General features: G+C 48.6%; 1 protein-coding gene across 2 annotated transcripts in view; it reads left to right on the forward strand.

Annotated features, from left to right (window-relative positions):
• LOC8041813 (paired box protein Pax-6-like) overlaps positions 1-23,647 on the forward strand; it is a 203,955-nt gene that overhangs the window by 79,406 nt on the left and 100,902 nt on the right. The window contains exon 3 of one of the 2 annotated variants that reach the window (XM_042286546.1): positions 15,375-15,683. In XM_042286546.1, the coding sequence (XP_042142480.1) occupies positions 15,548-15,683 (136 nt within the window). In that variant the 5' untranslated portion in view covers positions 15,375-15,547. Of the gene's footprint in view, positions 1-15,332; positions 15,684-23,647 lie in introns of those variants that run through there. The other variant, XM_040503696.2, reaches the window with a different exon arrangement.

The following is a 23,647-nucleotide window of genomic DNA, read 5'->3' on the forward strand; positions in this document are numbered from 1 at the left end:
TCATTCACACTGGAAGCGGATCCGCGTTCGCAAAGCGGTTGCGAACGCGGTTGTATAAAGATCCCGTGCAATTGCACGCGCACTCGATGACATCAAGTGCGCGTGCAATTGCACTGGATCTTTATACAACCGCGTTCGCAACCGCTTTGCGAACGCGGATCCGCTTCCAGTGTGAATGAGCGGTTAGGGCGGAGGGCGCCCGTTTCCGGCTTGAGCGGCGACGCGGTCGCCGTCGCCGTCGGCGTCACCGCGCGTTGCATTATTACGAGGGTTACGAGGGTTGCTCTCATGAGGGTCACGAAAGTTACCCTCACGAGGGCCACGAGGGTTACCCTCACGAGGGTCACGAGGGTTGCCCTCACAAGGGTCACGAGGGTTACCCTCACGAGAGGTACCCTCGTGACGTCACACGTGACGTCACGTGAGACGTTACACGCATATAAGATTGCCAATATTCTCGCTGAATTTAGCGGGAAAGGAAAAGGGGCACACCCTCCCCTCCGTACCCTCCCCTCCTCCTCCTCAAGAGCTGCGCTCTAATTCTGCGTTACAGAAAATTGTGAACGTCTTTAAAATTTAATTGAAGTACGACTTGGTCGTGACATTTCGTTATGCGCAACAAAAACACGAGCTATTTTATTATGTCTATTGTTGTTGGAATTATACCAGTTGTTTGGAAAGCGTCACGGAACGCAAACGGGCGTCAAGGTACGCAGCAGCAGTGCACTGTAGCTGGCGACAGAAACGGCATGACGCACGTTTCTTTCTGGTATAACCTGACAGGTAATCCCTCTGCACACGGCGTAGTTAACGCGACTGCAGAACGGCGTTTCTTTTTTTTTTTTTCTCGCTTTCTTTTTTTTTTTTTAGACAAGATTTTAGAGGGCAGAAATTTTTACGTCAAACCTATACGAATGGGAACTTTCTGGCAGACTGGGGGAAAACTTTTCTTGTAATTTCCGAGGAAAGGAGGAGAGCGCGCTCACACCTTTAATCAGCATTCAAAATAAGAGAGGGCAGGCGTACCCGCACCTTTGACTTTGCTGCCAAAGAAAGTAGTCCCCGGACCCCGAGTATTGTGGTCTTATATATATATATATATATATATATATACAGAAATTTTACGTTCTAAAAAAAGAACAACAACACTGATTTTGATTGTTCGAGGTAAGTGGTTCGCGCACCGTATACTGCCTTCAACACCCGCATGGTGTTGCCGCAGGCACAGAGCTAATACGTCGTACAAATACTGTCTGTAGACATGTTGGAAGTAAACTACACGTATGAAGCAACCGTGCTTCAACCATGCTCGAGGCCTGTCCCAGGCACGTAGCCAAGGGGGGGGGGGGGGGGGGGGAGGGGGGGGGGGCATGGGCCCCGGCCCCCCTTCCCCCCGAAATTTTTCATTTTGTTGGGACCTTTTTTCCCTCTCCCTTTCATACACCATTTTGTCATGGGCAAGCCCCCCCCCCCCCCCCCCCCCCTCCGAAACAGAATTCTGGCTACGTGCCTGGCCTGCTCGCACGCAGTACTTCTGTCGCCGTCTCTTCAGCAAACATCATGTCATTTGTACCATGTACAGTTTGCTCAACTGTAATTGGCTTCAGCTCAAGTGGCCGCTTGTTGGTGCTAAAAAAATGTAATTAAATCTAATTTGTGAGGTCCCCCTTCCCCTTTCCCCTTTCAGGACCCCAAGTCTAGAGGTTCGCAGACTACCGCTATCTTTCTGGCCCAAGTGATGAGCTCTCGCTGTTGTTCAGAGCCCGAGCCCAGTAAAGAAATCTCCCAGGAGAAATGTGGAGGATTTAGTATGAGACGGATCCCTTCTCTGAGTGTAGTCGGGCAGACCCACGCACAGTGATAGAGTGGAGGTCAGGGAGTTGCATCCCTTGGCATTGTGCCTCGGTATCTACGGAAAACGATGTCCATGACGAAGGTGGTGTAGGTTTGGGAAGTCTGTGTTTGTATGCGCCTCCATTCGGAAGCCTCGCGTCTACTTAGGTCTTTATATGGGGGTGGATATGTACTTCACCCGGATTGGTAGTATTCTGTAACCCGATTAAAGTTTTTGAGTTGCTGACCTTGGGGTGCATCGCGTTCTTCGGCTAAGTCGTCTGGCGGTTGACGCGGTGGCAAACGGGTCTAGTTGAGTGGCCGCTTGTTCAACTCTGCGAGTTGAGGGGGCGAACGCTGATCGTTTTTGAGAATTTTTTGGGGGGACTACTATAGCAGGGGAAAAAAAAACTAAATCGCTTTTCATGGGTTATAATGTATAAACGTCGGGAATTCAGTGAAAAGCGGTATTTGAGCAAAGTACAAAAATTGTTACACCGCCTTTAAAGGCGCCATCGCTGACAGCGAGCTTGTGCTGGGGACGGGAAAACGAAGATAGCGTTCGTGACATTTCAATTACAGTAAAAAAAAAATACGTTCACGTGCTGTAATTCAATCGTAAGCACGCATGCAATATGAGTAGCGGAACTCGTGTTGCTCTTTGCGGGGATTCAGTTTATTACATTATCGGCGCAGTATAGTTTTTTTCATTCTAAATATCATGAAATGGGAATGTAGAACGCACACCCAGGGAAGGGATATTAACGGGGTTGAGGATACCAAGAGGGGCCACAGATCAAAGGTGACAATTGTATTCAAGGTCACGCGTTGAACCCCCCCTACAACGTTCTTCACACTTCCCCATCTTCTGCACTTTCAGCCTTCCTATATTAAAGACATCCCAAAAAGTAGCGTCTATCGGAACTGTTTAGGCGTTTCCTCACGTTTTTCTGCCTTTGAAAGGGTGGCCAGCTGCTCTTGGTTGATACGTTTGGGGAAGCATAGAACCATTCAAATAAGATTCCACATTAGAGCGTTCCACGAGTGTTCGCACTTAATTACTGAGTCGTTTGCACACAAATGAAAGGTATACGCGAAAGTTTTCGACACTATTGTAGTTTTTTTTCTTCAAAATAGTACACGTTTGGAACAAACTGGCAAAACAAGGAACACAATTATTTGTGGAGGCGTTTTTGTACAAATTTCTAGTGTATGAAATGAAAGTTATATCCACAATATCGTAGTCACTCGAGTCACCACACGTTGCGTATCGAATACACCAGTGGATCAAGCAACGTTTATCGTACACGCGCTTGTGAAAGAAAGTCGTATCCCCACTATCCTAGTTCCCCGAGTCACCACGAGTGGCGCATCCAATAAACCGCCGAAGAAGAGAGGGTTTCCCTCGGACAGGCCTGAGCGGGCCTCGGTGCAGAAGGGGCCGAAGCGGCGACCGTGCCGGGGAGATTGTCCACAGGCACCTTGGTCCCGCGCGTCACGGCCAGCGGGATTACTGGGCCGTGGATGCACGAAGAGAGCGGTCGCGTGGGTGCCTGCCGCGTCCGTTGGTGGCCGGGGGCACCCAGGACAGCTGTCCGCTGCCCGGGCACACGCACGCCTGGGCTCCCGTGCGGAAACGCGATAAAGTGCCAAGTGCGCCTCATTGCGCACACAGCTGCACCGTGGCATCGGCCGCACCGCGCGTGAGCGTTCTGGGCGCGCGTGCTGCCGCAGGCGTCAACCGGCAGACCAGGCCGGCAGCCGGCCTCGGGGCGCATCCGGCCACACCGCCCCGGAGCCCGAGCATCGGGAAGCGGACATGCGGGCAAGGGCGACTCGGTAGCAGCGACGTACCCGTTAAAGGGGTGTCCTCGAAGAAAAAGATCCCCACCGATTTCCTTCAAAATACTTGTCCCCCATAGGTAGACACGCAGAAACACGCATGTTGTTTAAAGTATGAAATGCTTTTTACAGAACCCTGCCTCCGCCCAAAAATTTTTCTACGTCCCTCCGAGCACTTCCCGCTAATTTGAACGGGAGAGTTGACGTCACCTTGGCCTAAACACCAATTCAGTTTCCTCGCTAAGTTTAATTTAGTTGGAACTTGATGTCGCGTGACCTGAGGTCACGTGCCTTATACACCAATACAGTTTCCCCGCTAAACATAGTGGGAAAATTGACGTCACGTGACCAGACATCACGTGATGACCTACACACCGATTCAGTTTCTCGGCTAAATTTTGCGGGGAAATTGATGTCACGTGACGGATGCACCAACTCAGTTTCTCCGCTAAATTAATAACCTATAGGTTCTTCACTCCCCGAAGCGACAGTCCGATGTCTTCTAAACAAATTTGAACGATGACTCCTTAAATGCAACATCCCATAATCTATAGGAGTTTCAAAACAAGTATGCTCCCAATATCTTTTCTTTTTTTAAGGACATTTGAGCATCTGGTGCGAATTCGTGTTTTGTGAGGAGAGCTAAAGTTGGGGACTCGAGCTAAAGTTGCGGATTAGGAAGAAGGGGGAACCTCTAAGTCTCTATTTCAGCAAAAGTTTCCAAACAGTGTGATCCTGTTGAATGGAGCATGGGAAAGCACTTCACCAGAGTGCACCTCTGTAAGGAAGTGTCCCGCTCTGTTGCTCTGGTTCTACTAAACCATAGACTCCTCCATACTCACAAAGCATGGCAGTGCGACGACGGAGCCATAGAGTGCCCGGTCGAAGATTTCGAGTGCGAGGTTCTGGGATACACACAGCATCAAAGAGACATTTCTCGAGGAACCTGGACGTCAGCGCACAGCTTTCGAGGCGGTGAGGACCCCAAACACACTTTTAAGTCCTCGCGTCTCGCCGCAGCGTCTCGCGGCACCGGCGAGACGCTGCGTTTTGGCGTCTCGCCGCAGCGGGGCGCCTGTCAGGTGGCTGTCCTCTCATCCGTTGTCTGCCGCTCGTCCTTTTTTCTTTCGGCGGCAGCTCCACGTGGCAATCTGCCAGTCTTTCTCAGTGTTTAGGAAGCTATGAGTAAACGGAGTATGCACCATTGTAATATTTACAAGTCCTCAGCCCAGCGCGCGATCTCCTCAGTCCGGCAGGCGCGCATGTTCCTCGCTTCGGAAAGCGAGCAAATCAAGCGCCATACGCACGAACACTGAAAATAGAACCGGCGAAGAGCTCCTTTTTGGGAAGGTCTACAGAATATTCCAATAGTCGCCTTCCGCGTCCTGACATCTTTGACCTATGAGACGCGCTTTGAATATGCGCAGTAGCTTAATTTAAAGATACACTTGAAGCCGCCTCGGTGGCTCCGAGGCGAGAGCGCTGGCCTACGGATCCCCATGTGGCGGGTTCGAATACCGGCCGAGGTGCCCGCAATCTGACGGAGGCTTATTGCGGAGGAGGCGCCGTGTAACCGAGCTTTCTGTTGCTCGTCAAAAGATCCCCAGGTGGTCGAAATTAATCCTCAGTCCTCCACTGGGGTGTGCCAGATGCCCGTCGATGGTTTGGCACGTAAAACCCCCAAATTTGACTTGAAAATTACACTTGGACCTCGTCGTCGTTGTGTATTGCCGGCATCGGGAAAAGGCCAATGATGGGGTCGGCAGCTCGGTCCCTTGATTATTAGGGATGTGCGACACCAGGGCCTCTGAATTCGTCAAACACAAAGTATGGGCCGAAGTTGACGGAGCGCACCAATTGGCCTATCACGACGATGACTTCGCGCTTTTTTTCGTCGACGTCCAATCGGCGTGCTCCGCGAAATTTCTGCTCCAACTTTGTGTTTGACGAGTTTAGGGCACTGCACCCATAGGCCTATCATGAAGATGACTTCACACTTATTTCGCCGACGCCAATCGGCGTGCTTTACGAGCTTTCTGCCCGACCTTTCTGTTTGACGAATATAGGGCCTCAGGGCCCTAAACTCGTCAAACGCAAAGCTGGAGTCTAAACTTTCGTGGGCACTTCCACGAGGAGGTTCTGGTGCCTGCCACGAGGTTTTTATATAAAATTAACGATTTCAATGTTGTTCGAATCTTTGGGCGTCCGTGTATAAGTGCTACGGATATCAAACAAAGGTCTTAAGTGAGTTGTTCCTACCTGGCGGGAGGAAACCACTGAACATGTACGAACATTGTTATATCATATATCACGAAACATTCCGAGACTACCTGTTTGGTGAATAGAAGGAGCATATATGACCCGTGCCCGCTAGTTTTGGAAGAACTTGGAGCGTAAAGATAAACGAACGACGTAAGGTCATTCGCGCCACGTTAGTCGATACTTCTCACCTCGGCAGCGCGGCGCCTCGAGTATTAGTCACAACAGACACCCCGCCCTAGGAACAAGTCTTGTGACGTCATTGGGTGTACGTGAGAGACGGTTTATGAAAAGAGCACCCTCTACTCCACATTCCGGAGCATGGATACGTATGTCAGGCAAGGAGTTAATAACCCCAACCTTAAAGTACCTCATCCAACTTCTCGGCTCATTTTCTACAGTCTGCTGTCGCCAGATTGTTAGGCACTATTAACTCTATTCAAAGACTCATCCATAAACTCCCCGAGCAAAACAGTAGTCCAGGTTCTGTAACTTTCACGAGTTATAGGTGTAATGAGGCATTAAGGCGAGAGGCGCACCCATTCGATGTGAAGTTATTAACCCTTTACCCAGTCCTCTCCTGATAAGCAACACATGTAGTGTATAGTTTGTAAAGTTGCGATATGACAGTGACTCGGATTCCGTAGGCTTTGGCACCCTTAGCTCATGGTCGGCCGTTTGTCCCGGCAGATGATTATATCCTTCGATATTGATATTAGGTTTCTTACTCGAAAAACCCGTGTAATGCGTAAATTAATCGCTTATCTACAAACTCCACTTTACTGTCCGGTACACAAAGCAGGCATTTTTTTATATGTTTGTGAAAGCAAGAGCGCTCTTATAATCGATGTTTATATAGTGCTGCGTATATTATAACTTCGCGTTTAAAACTAAATTACGAGAAAAAAAAATATCACAGAGTTGCACCGGGGGAAAGCAGGGTCACGACCACCACCTGTTCTAAACCATTCCGTGACCAAAAACTAAGATGCGAACTTTGAGCCCACCCGCGTATCTTTTGTTGTTGTTGTTGTTGTTTTATTTGCGATGCCGTACTTTGTTAAAAAAAGTCGCGCGTTAGAGATATATCTCCGCAACACGCAGAAGTTGTCGATCTGCAGGGCAAGCACGACCGGAGTTGACTGTGTCCTTTATTGCCAACGTTGCGTGCGCGCGGTACACGGGCACGCATGCCACGTTGTCTACGCCTTACACAGACAATGCCACCTATGGAAGACGAGGCCTGCGCGTGACGTCATCGTTAGTGGACCCCCGACCGTTCCCAGAAGCGGCAAATACGCCGAATCTCGACGCTAGACGCCGCAAAGCGGCAGACGCGTCCGTCTCGGCGTCGCCGCGTGCTGTAGCGTCGCGCTGGTCGCGCTGCAGGACGCGCTGGCGGCGACGCTCACGCACGCGCGAAGCGGCGCGCTGCGTGGACCCACTAGTGATGACGTTTGGGGGAGGGGAAGGGCGCAGGCCTTCCTTGGCTTCGATGTGGCATTGAATTGATGCAGGTCGGGTGCGTGCGCATGAAAGGGCTGCGCGACCCGAGAAAGAACACTGTCCGAGAGGGCGTCTTCTTCGACAGTCACGCTTTTCGGCGACAAGAAGCCTCGAACCGCGCCGTCCAGATTATAGGAGGTGGGCAGGACCCCCTTTTTAAGACCGCGATATGATCCTGCGAATGAAGCGAAGAACACGCAAGAACACACGCGCAGGATGTTATCTCGATGCATCCACAGTCGGGTTATTTTTTTCCCCCCCCGCTTGACTTTGGAGATTGCGCGATCGACCTGCCCATGGAACGGACTGCACTACAACGAAAACGCTAACATAAGCTAAACGAAAACCTCAGTTCGTCGTAATCGCCCTTATGAATAACGTGGTTTCTTTATCGCGGAGCATCGAGTTGCGCTGGGATTTGCGCGAAAGGTCGGGCAGTGTATGTATATCTCTTCAAGCGGCCGGTTCCGATGTGCAGGGCCGTGTGACCATGCCGCATGAACCTTGTCGTTTTCGTCGCCTCCCCTTTCCCCTTTAAACTTACGTAAAGAGCGGCAACAGCAACAATCTTCTCAAGCAAACTCTCTGGCTAGAATCTCTCCAGTTTGACCACTGACGTTCTCGGCATAATTTACGTTAGGCAGCCGAATTAAACGCAAGAGTCAACGATGTGTTCGCTATTGTCGCGTTGGTACATTTGTTCTCGAGCTGAATTAAAGATAGTCATTTCTCGGTGTGCTACGGAACAACGTAGATAAATATATTTCGACTGGATATAGGAAAGATAGCTTGCAAGCTAGCTAAGTTCGCACCTTCGAAGCTATCATCAAAGGGCAATTTTGCCTATTTTTTTACGACTTTTTAGTGATGACGACTCAGAGTGTCACTCATAAAGTGTGGAAAATATGATTGAAGAGTAAGCAAGCGGATAATATTGTTTAAGTAACACCCATTTGAAACCGGAGATGACGGAGAGGAGCAAGGAGAACACTAAATAAGTATTCTGTGTTTTCCTTCTTTTTGCTCGTCCTTTTTGATATCAAATATGTGTAACACAAAAGTTTTGTTTCTTTTGATATTGAACTCGCTCCATTCATAATTTAAGCAACGACAGCTGTTACAATTAGGCTACATGCGCGCTGATTCAGTCTCGCCGAGACTGCTTTTTAACAGGACTGACAGCGGGTGCATGAATACCTTCATCACATTCGTCTTTAACCTTGAACAACCCATTTGACGGCGTCCCGTGTGGGATGCTGAAAGATACACCATGTGGCGTTCATTTCAGTGAACGCCGCCTAACCTAATTAGCTCCTTTCTTAATATAAAAAAAAACAATATTTGATACGTTTTCTAAGCGTTATTCGTGGAATTCACATAAAAGTCATTCAAGTCATTCAACGCAGAAGTCATTTAACGGCTACCTGTAAAGTAAGGCTGGAGCTTGTGTGATTTGTCATCTTTACCCCTGGTCCTCATTGAGGTAAACACCCACTCCGTAGCCCGCTCCTTGCGCGGCTGCGGCCGGGTCCGTGCATTGACTGCCTTTTTGGGGCACCGGTGGACGAGAGACAACAGCAACACAGTGAGTCCGTTTTCCACGTGTTTATTAACTCAAATGCCAACACGCTTTGCTCTTAGACAGGAAAGGTCTGGGCGCTAGCTCAATTGCCAGTATCACCTGGTCGGTTTCCCCCGCTGCCGCAATAGACAAATTCACGGAAAGTCGTAGTCCCACAAAGAAAAACCGCGCTCCGTAGAGCCAGGGTCTCTGCCGACGAGAGTCCCCGGCCGGCTTATGTAGCCTCGGAGATATGGACGCGCCCGGGGAGGCCGGTTGTATAGTCGCGTCCACTATCACTCTCAAGGGTGCGCCGGCGGCACATTCACCCTGCGTGGGCGAGGGAGGGTCGCACCCTTCGGGGAATGCCGCCACGGTTCCTCGTACGCGGGCAGCCGCCGCCATTGGTGAAGACGACTCCCACGGCCTACTTAAAGCTAGGCCTAGATAGGGATATAGGGAACCCCATGGTTCCCACAAGCTGGAACACATCTGCGAAAAACCACCTGACAGACGCAGGGTACATGCGATAGCCAAATAAAAATAAAAATAATTGAAAGCATGAACCGGAAGTTTGACAACTCAGGCACATTGATACTTTTTAGAAGTTTCTGACTTGAACACGAACGTTTTTGACTGGGAGTCGTGTAATTTCATTCAAAGTAAACATCTATGCAATTCAATTTTTGAGGGAAGACAATTCATGGAATGTATTGACATACCCAAAAAGACTTACTAATACCTAAACGTGTGACTATACTTAATCATTCGACGGAGCAGAGGTCCCGGGTTCGATACCCTGACCAGGCGGAGTTTTTCGGTCGCGCACCAGTCACTTAGTTGTGTTTGGAGATTTGTGTTTGTCCTTTGACTTCCTTGTTTCCCTTCTCCAGGGATTATTTTCGTCATTACTGTCCAGCTGGCTTGCTCCTTTTCATTTAATTGCATTATAATCATAGCCACTATGCCTGTTTTTAAAGCTCCGAGATTGAAGCGAACTACGAAACGCCAAATCAATTGAAATAATAATTTAAGAAATACAAGCAACACGGAAGTCAATATTTTCTCGGTTCGATTCAGGTCCTCAGCTCCAGCACTCCATTATGTGAGCCATTAAAAAAAAAGCATCAACAGAGGTTTTTGGACATTGGAATTTTATCACCGGACGTACGAACTGAACGCTCTCCGCCGTGCTGCTTCTTTAGATCAACACACCATCTCTCTCTCTCTCTAGTTTTTTTTTTTTTTTCCTTCGCACCCAGAAGAGAATGGAGACAAACTTGGACAAAGTTCGCCCTCTTCGTCCTTCCTCCCTCCCTCCTCGGCAAGGAAACGTCTCCAAAGGGGTGGAGGGGAGGGGGGGGGGGGGGGTGGCATGTTGACGCCTTCATAGCTGTTCCGTAATTTTATAGGGGTGGACTGCTTCGGACAGAATAGACCTTCCCGGGAAATCCTGTGAGACCTCATGGTTACTTCCAGTCAACGTTACTAGAACGCTCAGTTGGGAAACTCGCCGTCGAAACCTGGGCCGCTGGCGTCCACCGAGACCGAGCTAAATGCGACAACAGCGCCACTCTTTATCGTTTGTCTGTACTGTTCTCACCTTGAGCTTTTTGAAAGCCTGTTTTTGCGTAAAAACAAACAAAAAAAAAAACTCTTTTTGTATGAAATTTATTGGAGTTTGGTACAAAAAGAGGGGCGCGTTATGTTTTTGAAATCTTTAGTTTGCAGGGTTTTGCGGCACAATTAATATTGTTTTTATACAACCATGCCTCAGCGGGGCCTTCAGGTAGTGCGTCCCGACCTAGGTGCATTTTAACTTCGGTAGTTTGACGCGGCGCGTCCGCTGGGGAGACGGGGGTGGCACTCCTGTAACCTCTTCCGCTGTATCTGTTCTTAAAGCCGAAGTATAAGTCATGTGCAGTTCCTCAAGTGGCCGCTGCGGGAGAAATGGTGGCGTTGTGTTCGTCATTAGCTCGGTGCTCGGAGACAGATTCGGGACACTTTTTCAAAGCTGTCTCTATGGAAATTTCCCAACTGAGTGTTTTAGTAACGTTGCTCCCAGTGCTGGGCAGTAACGCGATACCAGTAACGGCGTTACCGGAACGCCTTACTTTTTCGGTAACGTAGTAACGTTCTCGTTACAGCTGATTGACTTTGTAGATCCGTACATCCTGCACCTAAACATGTTTATTGCTTGCGGAGCATTAGAATTTAGGCGGAATAGGGTATAGCTATTTATTCTCGGATGATATATGCGATGTCCAATTAGTTCCAACGCGCTTATCTGACACCGGAGAAGGTGTCTGTCGTTTAATTCTCACGTGTGGCCTGCTACTACAGTCTTCCAAAAATTACCGACCACATCATCAATACTTATAGCCACGAAACTTGGGGTAATTTTATTTAAAGCATCTGTGGGCCCGTTCCATCCAGAGGCTGGGTATTTCTATCGTCGCGTTTTGGGCAGCTCACATTCGAGCCTGACGCCTTCGCACTCAGGCCTGTTGCTGCGCACGGTGTGTGTACTGAGTGCGTCTCTGTCGTACCGGCCACAGTAAATCCCAACTCTGTATCGTTGATCAGTTGTAAAATAAAAAAAAAGCCTAAGTTAGCACTTCGTTTCTTAACTACCAAGAACTCCTTCCCGTCGTCAGTCATTCCATTACACCAGCTTCTAAATACGTTTTCGATTTGTCTTTAAGTACTTTATTCGACCAGAGGCAAAGTTTATGAGGGTACGTATTCTTCCCAAACTTGTTGCCCTGATGGAGCGTGACTTTGGTGCGAAACGTGGTTGATACTTACTAGCTTTAGCAGCTTCGCCTAGCGTCCACTTCCCATTTCAGTAAAACATGGCATATAGGAGCGAACAAAACGCCCAAATACGCACAGTGTTGTCATGGCCAGGTTCAACGCCAGCGATGCTGCCCAACGCTATGATTACCTGTCAGCCAACAGCAGCCTTGTTGCGCACATAAATCAATGGGTTCCATGAACTGAAAAAAAAAGTGTAAACACTCATGTAAAAAAAAAAGAATAAATAATTTGTTTTTGGGTTACTCACGTCAGAGATCCTCACCTCGGTAGATATCTGTGGATTCCCGCAAGAAGCAGGAGCTTGTTGCGTCATACGTTCTGGAGGCTGCGGTAGAACCTCCGCGTATCGTACTCGTCCTCAGCAACTTGCCGCTTTTCTTATTATGTTTTTTTTTTATCCAACCTGAAGATGCGTGCATTAGAAGAAAACAAAATGACTACAACTTTCTTTGAAATTATAAACAAGTATACACAAGGAGATAATACTGCTTTTCATCAGTCAAAAATGTGTCATTCTACAGCGGTAGCTGTTATTGCCTATTCCCGGCAAAAGATGCTCATGTACGAACGCAACCCCACATTGCAGCAAAGGGACTGCTCTTCCTTTTCCCGTTGTTCCTCACACACGGTGAGGCCCTCTCTCTCTCTCTCTTTTCCCCTTGACCCCTGTGGGCCGCCGCTACTCCGAAGAACCCACGTCATCGCGGGGAGATCGTTCTTCTATCCACCCCCCCCTCCCCCCCCCCCCCCCCCCTTTCTAGCAGCCGCCGTTGCGCAATACTCACGATGGGACACGCTCCCTCGCCTCCCTACTGCCGCCGCCCAGGTTCCGTTCTCGTGTACTCTCCGCGCCTCTACAGAACAGCTCATGTACTTACTTGGGGTTCTTTCACCGCAGGCGCGGTCACGGGCACTTCCGTTCTAAAAGAAAACTTCAACCAGAGAAAAAACAAAGAAACACGTGTCTTTGTGTTCTCTAAAGCCGGGTTCACACTGCTCATACATCATTCAAAAGACAGTATGCAAACACGAGTCACCGCAATATCCGTGGTTCGAATGCCGCGTGGCAAGTTGCTCGTAGAACTCGTTGCCATGCGGCACTTGAAACACGGATATCGAGATTACTCGCGTTCGAATCTGTATGCAGATTGTCTTTTGTATGATGGTACAGGGAGTTTCCGAGAAAAAAAGAACCGGGTTTTTCGGCCCGGGTAAATAACCTGTGCATCGCAGAGAGCTCAAACTCCGTGGGTATGTGACGCTAGCGGTTGGGTGGAAAGTGAAAGTAAGACAACATGACGTTACCTAGATCAAAAGATAATTTAGAAAAACAAAATTTCTTTATGAGCCGACGTCTACTTTGCCTAATATCTTTAGGCGGCTGTAACATTTATTAAAAAAAATTCGCAGCAAGAAAGAAAACAATATCGCCCTTCGTCCTGATGTTTTCCCCTGATCGGAAATACACAAGCGTCCTCAATGTCGAGCTTCGTTTTGACGATATTAGGCTTAGAGTGGAGGTCGGCTCATAGAGACATTTCATATTTGTCAATTATTTTTTGTATCCAGGTAACGTCATTTTCACAAACTTTCGCATTCTTTTCCCACCGCTAGCGTCACGTTCTCGCGGAGTTCGAGCTTTCTGCGATGCATAGTTTCTTTACCTTGGCCGAGAAACGCGGTGCTTGTTTCTCGGAAACTCCCTGTGTAAGCAGTGTGACCCCGGCTTTACCCGTGCAACATCTCGCACAATCATACCACCAAAGCACGCATCCGCTCACGCACATATCCTAAATTAATTCCACTGAAAGCAAAGAACCCGTTGCAAACATTGTACAGCACACTGGCTGAATGCAGTTCTCATTCAACATGCATTTCCACAATGCAGCAGCTACAGCTGTTGATCGAACTACACTTTTATCTTATTCATTTTATTTTTTTTATCTATTTACATACCTCTAAAGGCTCCAAAGAGAGGGGGGTTGTCATAAAAATGTTTACATAATCATACAAGATTTAACAATAAAAATAGAAAACATCGTGTCACGCTGAACAGAACCATGAAGGGAAGACATTGCATAACAAAAAGCCACACACGCACTCACATCGTTGGAGGCAGTCGACGTGCTAGAAACAACAATAAAGCAATAGACCACCAGCGAGCGAGTAGAATATATAAGGCAAGGTATGGATTCATTCACCCTAAAGATACACGCAAAAAAAAACATAAATGTATCATGACCAGTGACCGTCGCAATTTCGCTTGCCAACTCATTCCATTCGGTCGCTGCCGCTTGTACGAACGGAAATGCTTGAACAGATTAGTTCTTGCAAATGGAATAAGAACTTTGTAACAATGATCATGACTAGGGGAAATGTATAAGCAATGTGACGCCGGCTTTACACATGCAACATGTCGTACATCTCGTGTGTGGTCATTTGCAATATTTTAGCATAGTGAATTACAAGTCGCATCAATATCTGTATCATTTAGTACTTCTGTGAGAGTGTTGACCTCAGTAAATAAAACGGAAAAGAGAAAGAGAGATAGAAAGGTAGGGAGAGAGAAGACGAGCACCCACTTTTCAGAAAATATCAAACATGGATACTTTCTGGCATAGTGTCAAACCTCGCTGTGAAGCCGAATGTGCACATACTGCCTCCATACTGTCTTCCCATGGTGACCTTGCGGCTGAGCGCGTACCTTCTACAGCCTACATTTCGGATCCCGGAATTCGTTTTTCCCCACAAGAGGTGGGAACGACCCCCAGCACGGTCCTGTGACGTCACGTGCAAGCCCAAAACTGGTGTACTTCTCTCATCTACCTTGACGGGTGCTCCCTCTGTACGAGCGCTTTTGCTGTGAAAGAGCAATCGAACTCAAGGAGCTCACGCTCGTAGCCTTTGTGGTTAGTTCATGTTAAGATGAGAGGATGTATAGTGATAAAAATTATGCAACACGCGTACTCTTATCTCTCTGGAAGACTCTCCCACTCGTGCGACCGACACATTCCAGAGCTAACGTTTGCAACGTTCTCTCTTCCACTGTTTTTTTTTTTTTTTTTTTTTTTAAGCTCGGACGGATAGCGTGCTTTGGTCGCATTTCCATCTGCCGCGAGTCCGTATTTGAACATGTCGTTGGCCGCGCATGTTAGAGTGCACTCCGGGGTACCCACACCGCTTTTCCGCGAATCCGTGCTGCGGCGAGCTTTAGGGGCCGCGCGCTGCCGTGACGCGGCGTGTTTACCGTGCTCCGAAGGGTACACTGAAAGGCTCTTTGCCGGACTCCCGCCTCGCACCGGAGGCGCGCACGGGTGGCGCTGGTGGCCGCGACGAGCTCGACGGGCGAGCACGGGAGCGACTCGGGCATCCAGCGGCGACCGTAGCGCCGCTTCCCCCCGAAAGCGAGGGCACGCGCGCGCGCGCTTTGTTTTTGCCACCGCCGAAACCGCGGAGGAGGCGCGGAGGCGAACCGGAGGAGGCTGAGCGGCGCGCACACGCGATTGGGAGTTGGCGCTGACGCGTCCTGACGTCAGGGTGGCCGCTCGGACAGGTCGGCCAGGCGTGCTGCTGCTCGGCGGTGTTGCGTGCCCGGCGTGGTGTCCAGCGACGGCGTCATCCCCGGAGGAGCGTCGCCGGCGTCGCGAGGAGCACGAGTACGGGCGTCGGCAGGAGGAGGAGCGAGGCCTGCGGCGGGCCCGGCTGGACTACGACCGGCATGCGTCGATGGACCTGAGCGTGCCCAAGAGGGCTGCGTCTCCGTGCTCGGCGCCCCAGCGCCCGCTCCTGGTGCCGGCCATGGTCAGACACGTGCCCGGATCGCCGCCGGCTTTCCCCTCGTCGGACTCGGCCGCCAGCCCCGGTGAGCATCCGCCTCTTCTTCGCTACTTGTCCGTCCGAACTGTTGGAGAAGCCACGGGTCGGTCGGGGGAACACCAAGCGGTCCGGGGTGCGCGCGTGGGGTCGTCGGGAGGTGTGTTTTGGGAAGAGAGGTCATCGGCCATCACCGCCATCATCATTCTCATCATCATCGCCGTCATCATTATGTGCTTATAATGATACTTGTAACCAGTGGCTGGCGTAGTTGACGTGCCATTGGACTGCGAGTGAAAGCTGTACACAGAATAATTATCGATGTAATGAAACATGAGTATTTTTTTACGCTAAATAACTCCTTATATTGTGTTCCTAAAAAAAAAAAAAAGAGAAAAAAATAAAAAGCCACCACATTGTGTTAGAGTCTAGAAAGTTTCAGAGGGCAAAGTGGGACTCCTTGTGTCCAGGCGAGATTGGCATGTATAGATATATCCCACGGGCACCCCCTTTGACCGGTCCGATTCTTCGAGTAGGTGCCATTGCAAAATACTCTGTATCGGGCAAAGTAGACAGGCGAACACACACACACCCGATCCCCTACAATTGAACAACCCGGTAGTTGAGTGCCCGAATTTGGGAAGTATGACTGCAATTCTAATATGGGCCTGTCACAACATTATGGAGGCTCCAGTCTTATTTGTATATACGGTAAATGAACAAAATACGATTAGAAAATAGCGAAATTAACTCGTTGTGATTATGAAAGTGACTCGAGCGTTAAAACCTGAAAGCTCAGTCACCACTTGATTCGCGAGAATCTTTCTTTCTTCCTCGTGTCATGCTAGAAACGTGTAGAGACCCAATATTCGGACTTGCAGCGGTTTATAAAATATCAGAACATGCTATTTTATAAAAAAAGCGGGAATTTTCTACTCTTTCTTTACCAAGTTGCGTTCAGAGAGAAATTAAAGAAGGAAAACTATATAGCTTATGCGGACTGTCTCACTGCACATCAAAGAACTCGCATAAACATTAGTGGTTACAAAGCATGGGTTGCTACACTCAAGCGGTTTGTGTTTTCTTCGTGGGGTTCTATATCTCAGATGTGTATCACTTTCGTTAAGGTAATGTCTCGAGTTCTCGAGGTTCTCATGTTGATCTGCAATGTGTTCCCGGCGTTTCTAATTTTTAGTGCAACTGCAGTCGCGTACATTTCGATTAATGGTTACATCACGTGCACAGCCCAATCAGAACTCGGCGTCGTTCTGACGTCACCAGTACCCCTCGAAAAAGAAGCAGACGACTTGCTCTCAGGAACCGAAAAGAGCATCGAAGAAAGAATCACGAGGCGAGAACAAGCCACGCACTGCGTTTCTTATGATGTCGGTGACTGGAAATCAAATGTGCGTACGTAAAAAAAAGAAGCATATCGTGATAACAACCGTTGAGCCACGGCGCTTTCACTGCGCTGGTGGCGTTGAGGAGATTGACCTACGACCGTGTGCCGCTTCAACTGTACGCGGCCTCCTTCAGTCGCATTTCAGTTGGTTTCACTGCAAACCGCAGTTGTCGTCACATAACGCGGGTCAGCAAACTTGCATGCCACGTCCCGAGTCATTTCTACGGGCCTGTTTTGTCATTTCTTGCTACTGATCGCCGAAGTAAGCGTCTGCGTGTCACATGAAGTATAATACTAACCAGCTCCGCCATTTTGTTTCAACACAAAAAAGGCGTCGGTCGAACTTTGTGCGAATAATTGACTCAGTTGCCGGTCACTGCCGCTGAACTCAGAGTCGCGCAGTGCTGAAGATAGTAGTAATTTAAGGTCCCCACTTAGTCCACGTATTAACCCGACGAAAATATTCCGTATGACGTGCACGCTAAGATAAAATCAGGGGCACTTGTTTTATTATTTTTTTCTTTCTTACGCCACACCACGAGAGTTACATAGCAGAAAACACGGCGGTCGTACACCTGTATATTATATACATATATATAAATAAAAGTTCCGAGTCCCCGTAACTTAATTTGGCGAATGGCGAACAGAACCTGATTCCCGTTCATAATCCGCGCGTGAGTTCCGAGCCCCGCCGAGTGGAAATGAAGAGTTAATGACCTGTTGCCGCGCGGGACACCGCATGGGGCCGCTCGCGGCCAGTCCGCCGAGTGGGACAGCAGCCGAGCGTGCCAAAGATGGCGAAAGAGATTAGAACGCGAGAAGCAAATGATTACCGATTGATTAAAATAGCCCCGCCGCCCAATTAGTTTACGAGAACATATTCGTGACCTCCTACGATCAAGGACGATACATCTTCACTTCCAAAATGTGTTTCTTTTTCTTTTTTTGCATTGTGCGGTTGTGTGTAAGCGCTGTATGTGATGAAATCTTCGTTTGCTGAAAGGCTAGAAAAAAACAAAAAAACTCGAACGTACCTATTATTCTGGGAAGCGAGCCCGCTGATTACCACTAAGTTCTGTCCAGAGAGCATAACCGACAACAACGTGCTGATCTGTTTTATTCGACTAAAAATACAAATTAGGCTAGTGTGCGCTCAACAGAGCCAATAGTTTATATGCTTAATGTCCCTATTCATTTGCCATTTGACTGAGCAGTGCATTGGCTAGCTTCCCTCTGATCGCTGAACCGAATATGCCACCATGAAAAAAACAAAACCAAAGATAGACTGAAAGAAAGAAAAAAAGGCGAAAAAGAGACAGAGAGACAGAGAGAGAGAGAGAGAAAGAGAGGGAGAGAGAGCTAGATTTAAGCGATGAAAGCCGGGGACGTTAACTTGAACAAAGTTTGCTAGCGAGCAAGAGAGCAAGGATTCACTTTGTTGCATACGAAGACACACTCAAAACAGAGAATCAGGCCAAACAGTCTTTACTTTTCAAGCTCCATTTCCTTTTTTAGAGTTTTATATTCTTTTTTCCCGAATAAAGCCACAAAAAGACATGGACCCTCTCCACCCTTTCATTGGCAACTTGGTTTCATTCCAGGACGGCTGTCACAATGTCTTTAGAGCTTTTCACGATGGACCTCTGGCGGCTACCACATTTTATATGCAGGAGCGTTTGGCGCATGGATATTCGCACGCCTGCATGCCTCAGCTTCTATCTTCTAACCAGTCACACCACATAATGAATTGCTTGGGCTTTTTTCCCCCAATCTAAGACGCACTCCGTGCCAGCGCCTTTTAGACATTGCAGTAGCACTGTATTTTCTGCGTCACCTATACCCACCGGGCCATACAATTTGGTTTGACAGGTCGCGCAGTATTTTGAAAAATTTTCGCAACTCTGAGACGGCTTGCGACCGCAATCGTTGAACACGTTCTCGATCTCGACTCTTTGAGTGCACTGCCGAACCCTCACGCAGTGCTTGTGCCCAATCATTCGGTGCTTTGGCCTTCCCAAAGTTGCCCAGTTTGGCCACCAGAGGTGCTCAGTAGTAGCCAATCGAGACGCTTCTTGTTTACTACCCTGGGGCTAAAGAAATTGGGCCAGCGCGGCGTACAGATCGGAATCGAGGGCGCTGCGTCAAAGTTCGGCTGGGATTCGGGTTTTCTCTCATCGAACACGAGTGCATACCGAACGCTGAAGATGCTCTCGCGTCCAATCAGTGCATCGAGTTGACTCCTTCTTGTAGATCACGTACTCCAGCGTTTCGGCCTTGCCTTCTATAGGGAGTGTTGCCCGGCGCTCACTTTGCGTGTCGCCAAGGGCACTGCCTCGGCGTCCTGCTTCTTGGTTCTCGGAATCGGGAACAAATTTTAGAAACACATTGCTTCGAGTGCACTTAAGATTAAGCTCTTTACTTTTTCTTCCAGCCGAACTATTTAGCTCGTGCTTGGACTGATGGTGAAGAACTGTAAAAATGCGTCAGAAATTACGGTGGCCCGGAGTGATGCGGACCCGCTATCATGGCGTCGTGAGGAGGCGCTCGGCTTCCCGATGCTGCCAAACGACTTTGTCGTCGCTTGACTGATGATCACTGCTAAATGCAATAGTTTCGTCGCCAGTGAAGCGGCTCGACAACGTATATAATTAGCCCGATGGTGTCGGGAATATTCATCGCCGCATGCCGAGCGCTCGAAGATTACTCCCAAACAGGCAAACAGGAAAAGATTACGGAGCCCATGCATCGAGACACACTCGAAGCATCTCTCCTCGATAACATAATGAAGGTTGTACACGGTGGAAAACCTTCGGTCGGTTCAGATTTCGGGACGGCGTAACGCGTATTCACTGGCGTTCGGTTCATTTCGACGCCTTTTTATCAAATAATTATGCGGAGGATAACCTCGAGCGATTACACGCCCGCTGGCATTCCAGCTAAACTGTACCTCGCGCTTCGATAAAAGGGGGTGCACAGCAACTCAGCTCATTAATTTAGCTCTGGTTGATTGCGTGAGAGCGCCATATTATCCTGTATACTTCACAGCGCAGTTCCGGTGTCGTCTATAAGTTGTTCCAAAGGACGTGATGATCATTGAGTATAAAAATCCATAGGGTCTCTTGTCTTATCCCTAACACGGCTTGAAGGCGAAAGCCCAAGCAACGAAGCATTAAGGACAGACACATGATTTATGAATGTAGGCGAAAGGTCGCTGGTTCGACGCAAGCCGAGGGACAAGAGCGAAAAAGGTTTTTCGGGGGAATATTAAAATTCGCAGATGTCACGTAAGCGTTTTGGTACCTTTCGTCTCGCCGACATGTTTTCGCTCAAGGACTTTGAAGGTTGACTGAACGATGAGACATATAAGGCTTTCGCCTTCATATTTTTTTTGTCGATTCCCGAGTTGCAGTGGATCCGGAAATCCACTGCAACTCGCGTGGAGTTCTGGTGCTCCGCTAAACTTAGCGGGAGATGCACAAACGTAGTCCGCGTGCAGCGCCTCTGCTGTCGTCATATTCCATTTACAGACACAGCGAAGGACCTGGACTTTTTTTCTTTTTTTAATTCGCAGTAAATCTTTGAAATAAAATGGTCGCCTAAAGGGTAAAGAAGAAGAAAAGAAGAAATGTGGTTAACATTTAGTCCACCGTTAGAAAGAGACCGCGAGTTTCTTGTTTACAAACAGAGGAGGGTACGTACAGCAACAGGTGTGCGCGATTGTTACGAATGAGCGACGGCATGACTGTGCAGCGAGGGGATTATTGTCTGTTTGCCTACTAGACGCTTCCGCCACACGGGTATACACTGGCTTCAGTTTACCCTCGTTTCTTAATTTAGTTCTTGCGCGCTATGACAGGAATGCACACCTTCCCAATAAGAAAATAGGTCTACGAAGCACTCGTGGAGCTACCGGAACACTAGTCGATAGTCTATTCTGAAGGCGCATTCATTTAACGGTAAGTAAACGTTCTCTTATTCTGGAAAAAGCAAAAACACTTCATGTTGCAACACCACGTAGGTTGAGAAGGTTGTGAGCCACATTGTATATGACTCCTCAAGTAAAAGATCTTAACTATATGGTATTCAAACTCACTGTAAAATGTCATCACTTCGTAGAACGCTAGCCTTTTTTCCTAAACTTGGGATCCAGGGTCCAAGCTGCCAGAATGCTGATAGTGGATCTTCGGTCAGCGAGCAATGTGCTAATTGTTCCAATGCGACCTCAACAAAGTACGCAATACTCTTTGATCTTAGCGGAATTTAGTTTTTTTTTTTAATGTGTGTATGTGTTTGTGTGCATGGATGTGCCCATGCTTGGATGCTTTGCAACCATAAAACACTAGCCTGTCATTTTTTTTTTTTGCCGAAATGATCGTAAAAAACATTTTTAAACATTCGTGTTGTCTGTGTGTTCAAATTGTATAGACATGAGGGTATTTAAAGTTCTTGGTGACGTTTGCACTGCTTTGCATGACTGCGACATCTATAGAAAAAAGTCTCCGTCATAAAATATTTCTTCTGATTCTCATCTTGCTTCCGGCGTTCGGATTTTGCCGTACAGATTGTGGTGCAGTTAAAGTAGAACCGAGCAATTCAACTGCAGCCAACGAGATAAGAAGCAAAACATCGAGTAAAACAGAGTTTAACGTTCAGAAACGAGACGAGTCAAAATAACGAAGTCCTATGAAATCATAATATATAAAACAACTTTGAGAATATGATTAAAAAAAGGAAGCGCAGCCCCTTGTTCTTTTCTTTCAATACCGGACGTTTAATTGAACCGGAAAGCGAGCCGCGCTGTGTTATCTTCCGCAGACGTTGCATACCCAATGAGGCAGTGAACCCGTAATGGGCTCTGGGCGCCGCGGCACGTCATTCCGAGGCTCATACACGAATCGATGTCGATCTTTCTGGTCCTCGAACAAGCTTTGTTTAATCATGAGTCTTATACACTCTGTTCCTCGCGAAATTCGATCCTGATAAATGCGGGATTGATATGGCCAGACATTGCTCTATGAACTGCCTGGACATTTAGCGACCGGGGACAACTATACGTATACGGACAAAGCGAGTAGAGAACGCAACAGGGTTATTCTGAGTGACATGGGGCGCCCTGCCAATGTAAAACGCGAAAGACCGTTTAATAGTCCCTTTCCTAAAGTCTATCAGGGCCACTGGTGGCAGCCATATTTTGGGCATCGCTTCCGGCGCGTAGCGTGTGATCGGATCCGAGTTCACGCAGGGCGCTGACGAAGTCCTGTTATCTATTACGTGGGGACCCGAACTCGCGCCGAACGTGCCCAATTCATGCTTGAAGTGCTTGCACAGTATAGGGCCTCGGATAATCGATGCAGCAGTTATACTAGAGTGCACACTGTACGGAAAAGGTTGTGTTGAATTTCGTCACCTGTGGGTTTTGATTTTGATTTTCCCACGTCACGCACTCGTGCGATGCAGTCTCATGGCAGGCAGTCGACACGGTAGCCACGCTGCCGTTGCACAACGGCCAAGCTCCCGCACTAAATTGTCAGCGAGGCTGCGCGGACCCGTATTAATATAAATGCCGGGCGTTCGAGGCAGGGGCACACACAGATTGCGACGTTTCGGACGAGAGATTGTTCTCTCTTCCGTGTAAACGCAGCGGCAGCGGCAGCGACAACAACACGAACACACGAACTACGTTCAGAGGAATACGAGTGGCGATGCTTTGTGCGCATCCTTTCGTGCGAAACGTCAATCGATTCCGCCCCGAAACCCTTTATTTTCCCTCAAATGCGCGACCGAAAGGTATGAGAACTGTTTGCTCGCACGGACGGTTTCCTTCGTTTGTCTTGCCGGCGAGAGCGGATTTGAGTCACCGCGGCAGCTTCGGCTATAGTCGTAATTACGGGAGCCGTGCCGCTTGCATTATTGGCGCGAGCGTAATTTCCTCGTCTCGGGACACAGTCGACGCACCTCGCGCGTGCACACAAACACGCGTGATGCGGCGAGCATGACGGACAGCGCGCAAATGAGATGCCGTCGGGAGGACCCTCATCAGCCACGGCTCAGACTGCAAATCCGAGTCTGTCTCGGCAAAAACAAACTTTTCTTTTTCTTTCTTGCTTTTTGTCTTTTTTTTTTTTTTTCGTCGTTTCCTTCATTCCACGCGCAACGCGCTGGGAGCTGTTTCTTTTCCGAGTTGGATCGCCTTTCTCCTTGATCCTTGTCGAGCTGGTATGCGGAGACCGCGACTGAGGGAGAGGAGGAGTTGACAGCGCGCGGAAGCATCACAGCGCCAAGCTTTGATTAGGAGGGTGTAGTGGCTAGATGCATGCTTTTACATATACTATACGGTGCCTGGAAGGAGTCTCCGACTTGTGTGTTTAGCGTCCTATCCCGCCTTCATATCAAAAGCGATTCTGAAGTGGCAACAAATGACGTCACACAAACCGCAGTGTCACGACGCTGTCGGATGTCGCGATCCTGGTGGTTGGTCGTAGAAGCTTCGGCGAAAGCAAACGCGAGTGTTGCTGTCGTTACGGCGTCCAAACTTCCGGTCACCGTAGCTTCCATGGATTGTCAACCTGGAAAGCGATCTGCAGCGCAGCAGTTGCGCCCGCAACATCCAC

The sequence above is a fragment of the Ixodes scapularis genome, unplaced genomic scaffold (genome assembly GCF_016920785.2).
Source record: "Ixodes scapularis isolate PalLabHiFi unplaced genomic scaffold, ASM1692078v2 PGA_scaffold0__279_contigs__length_252992795, whole genome shotgun sequence".
Taxonomy (NCBI): domain Eukaryota; kingdom Metazoa; phylum Arthropoda; class Arachnida; order Ixodida; family Ixodidae; genus Ixodes; species Ixodes scapularis.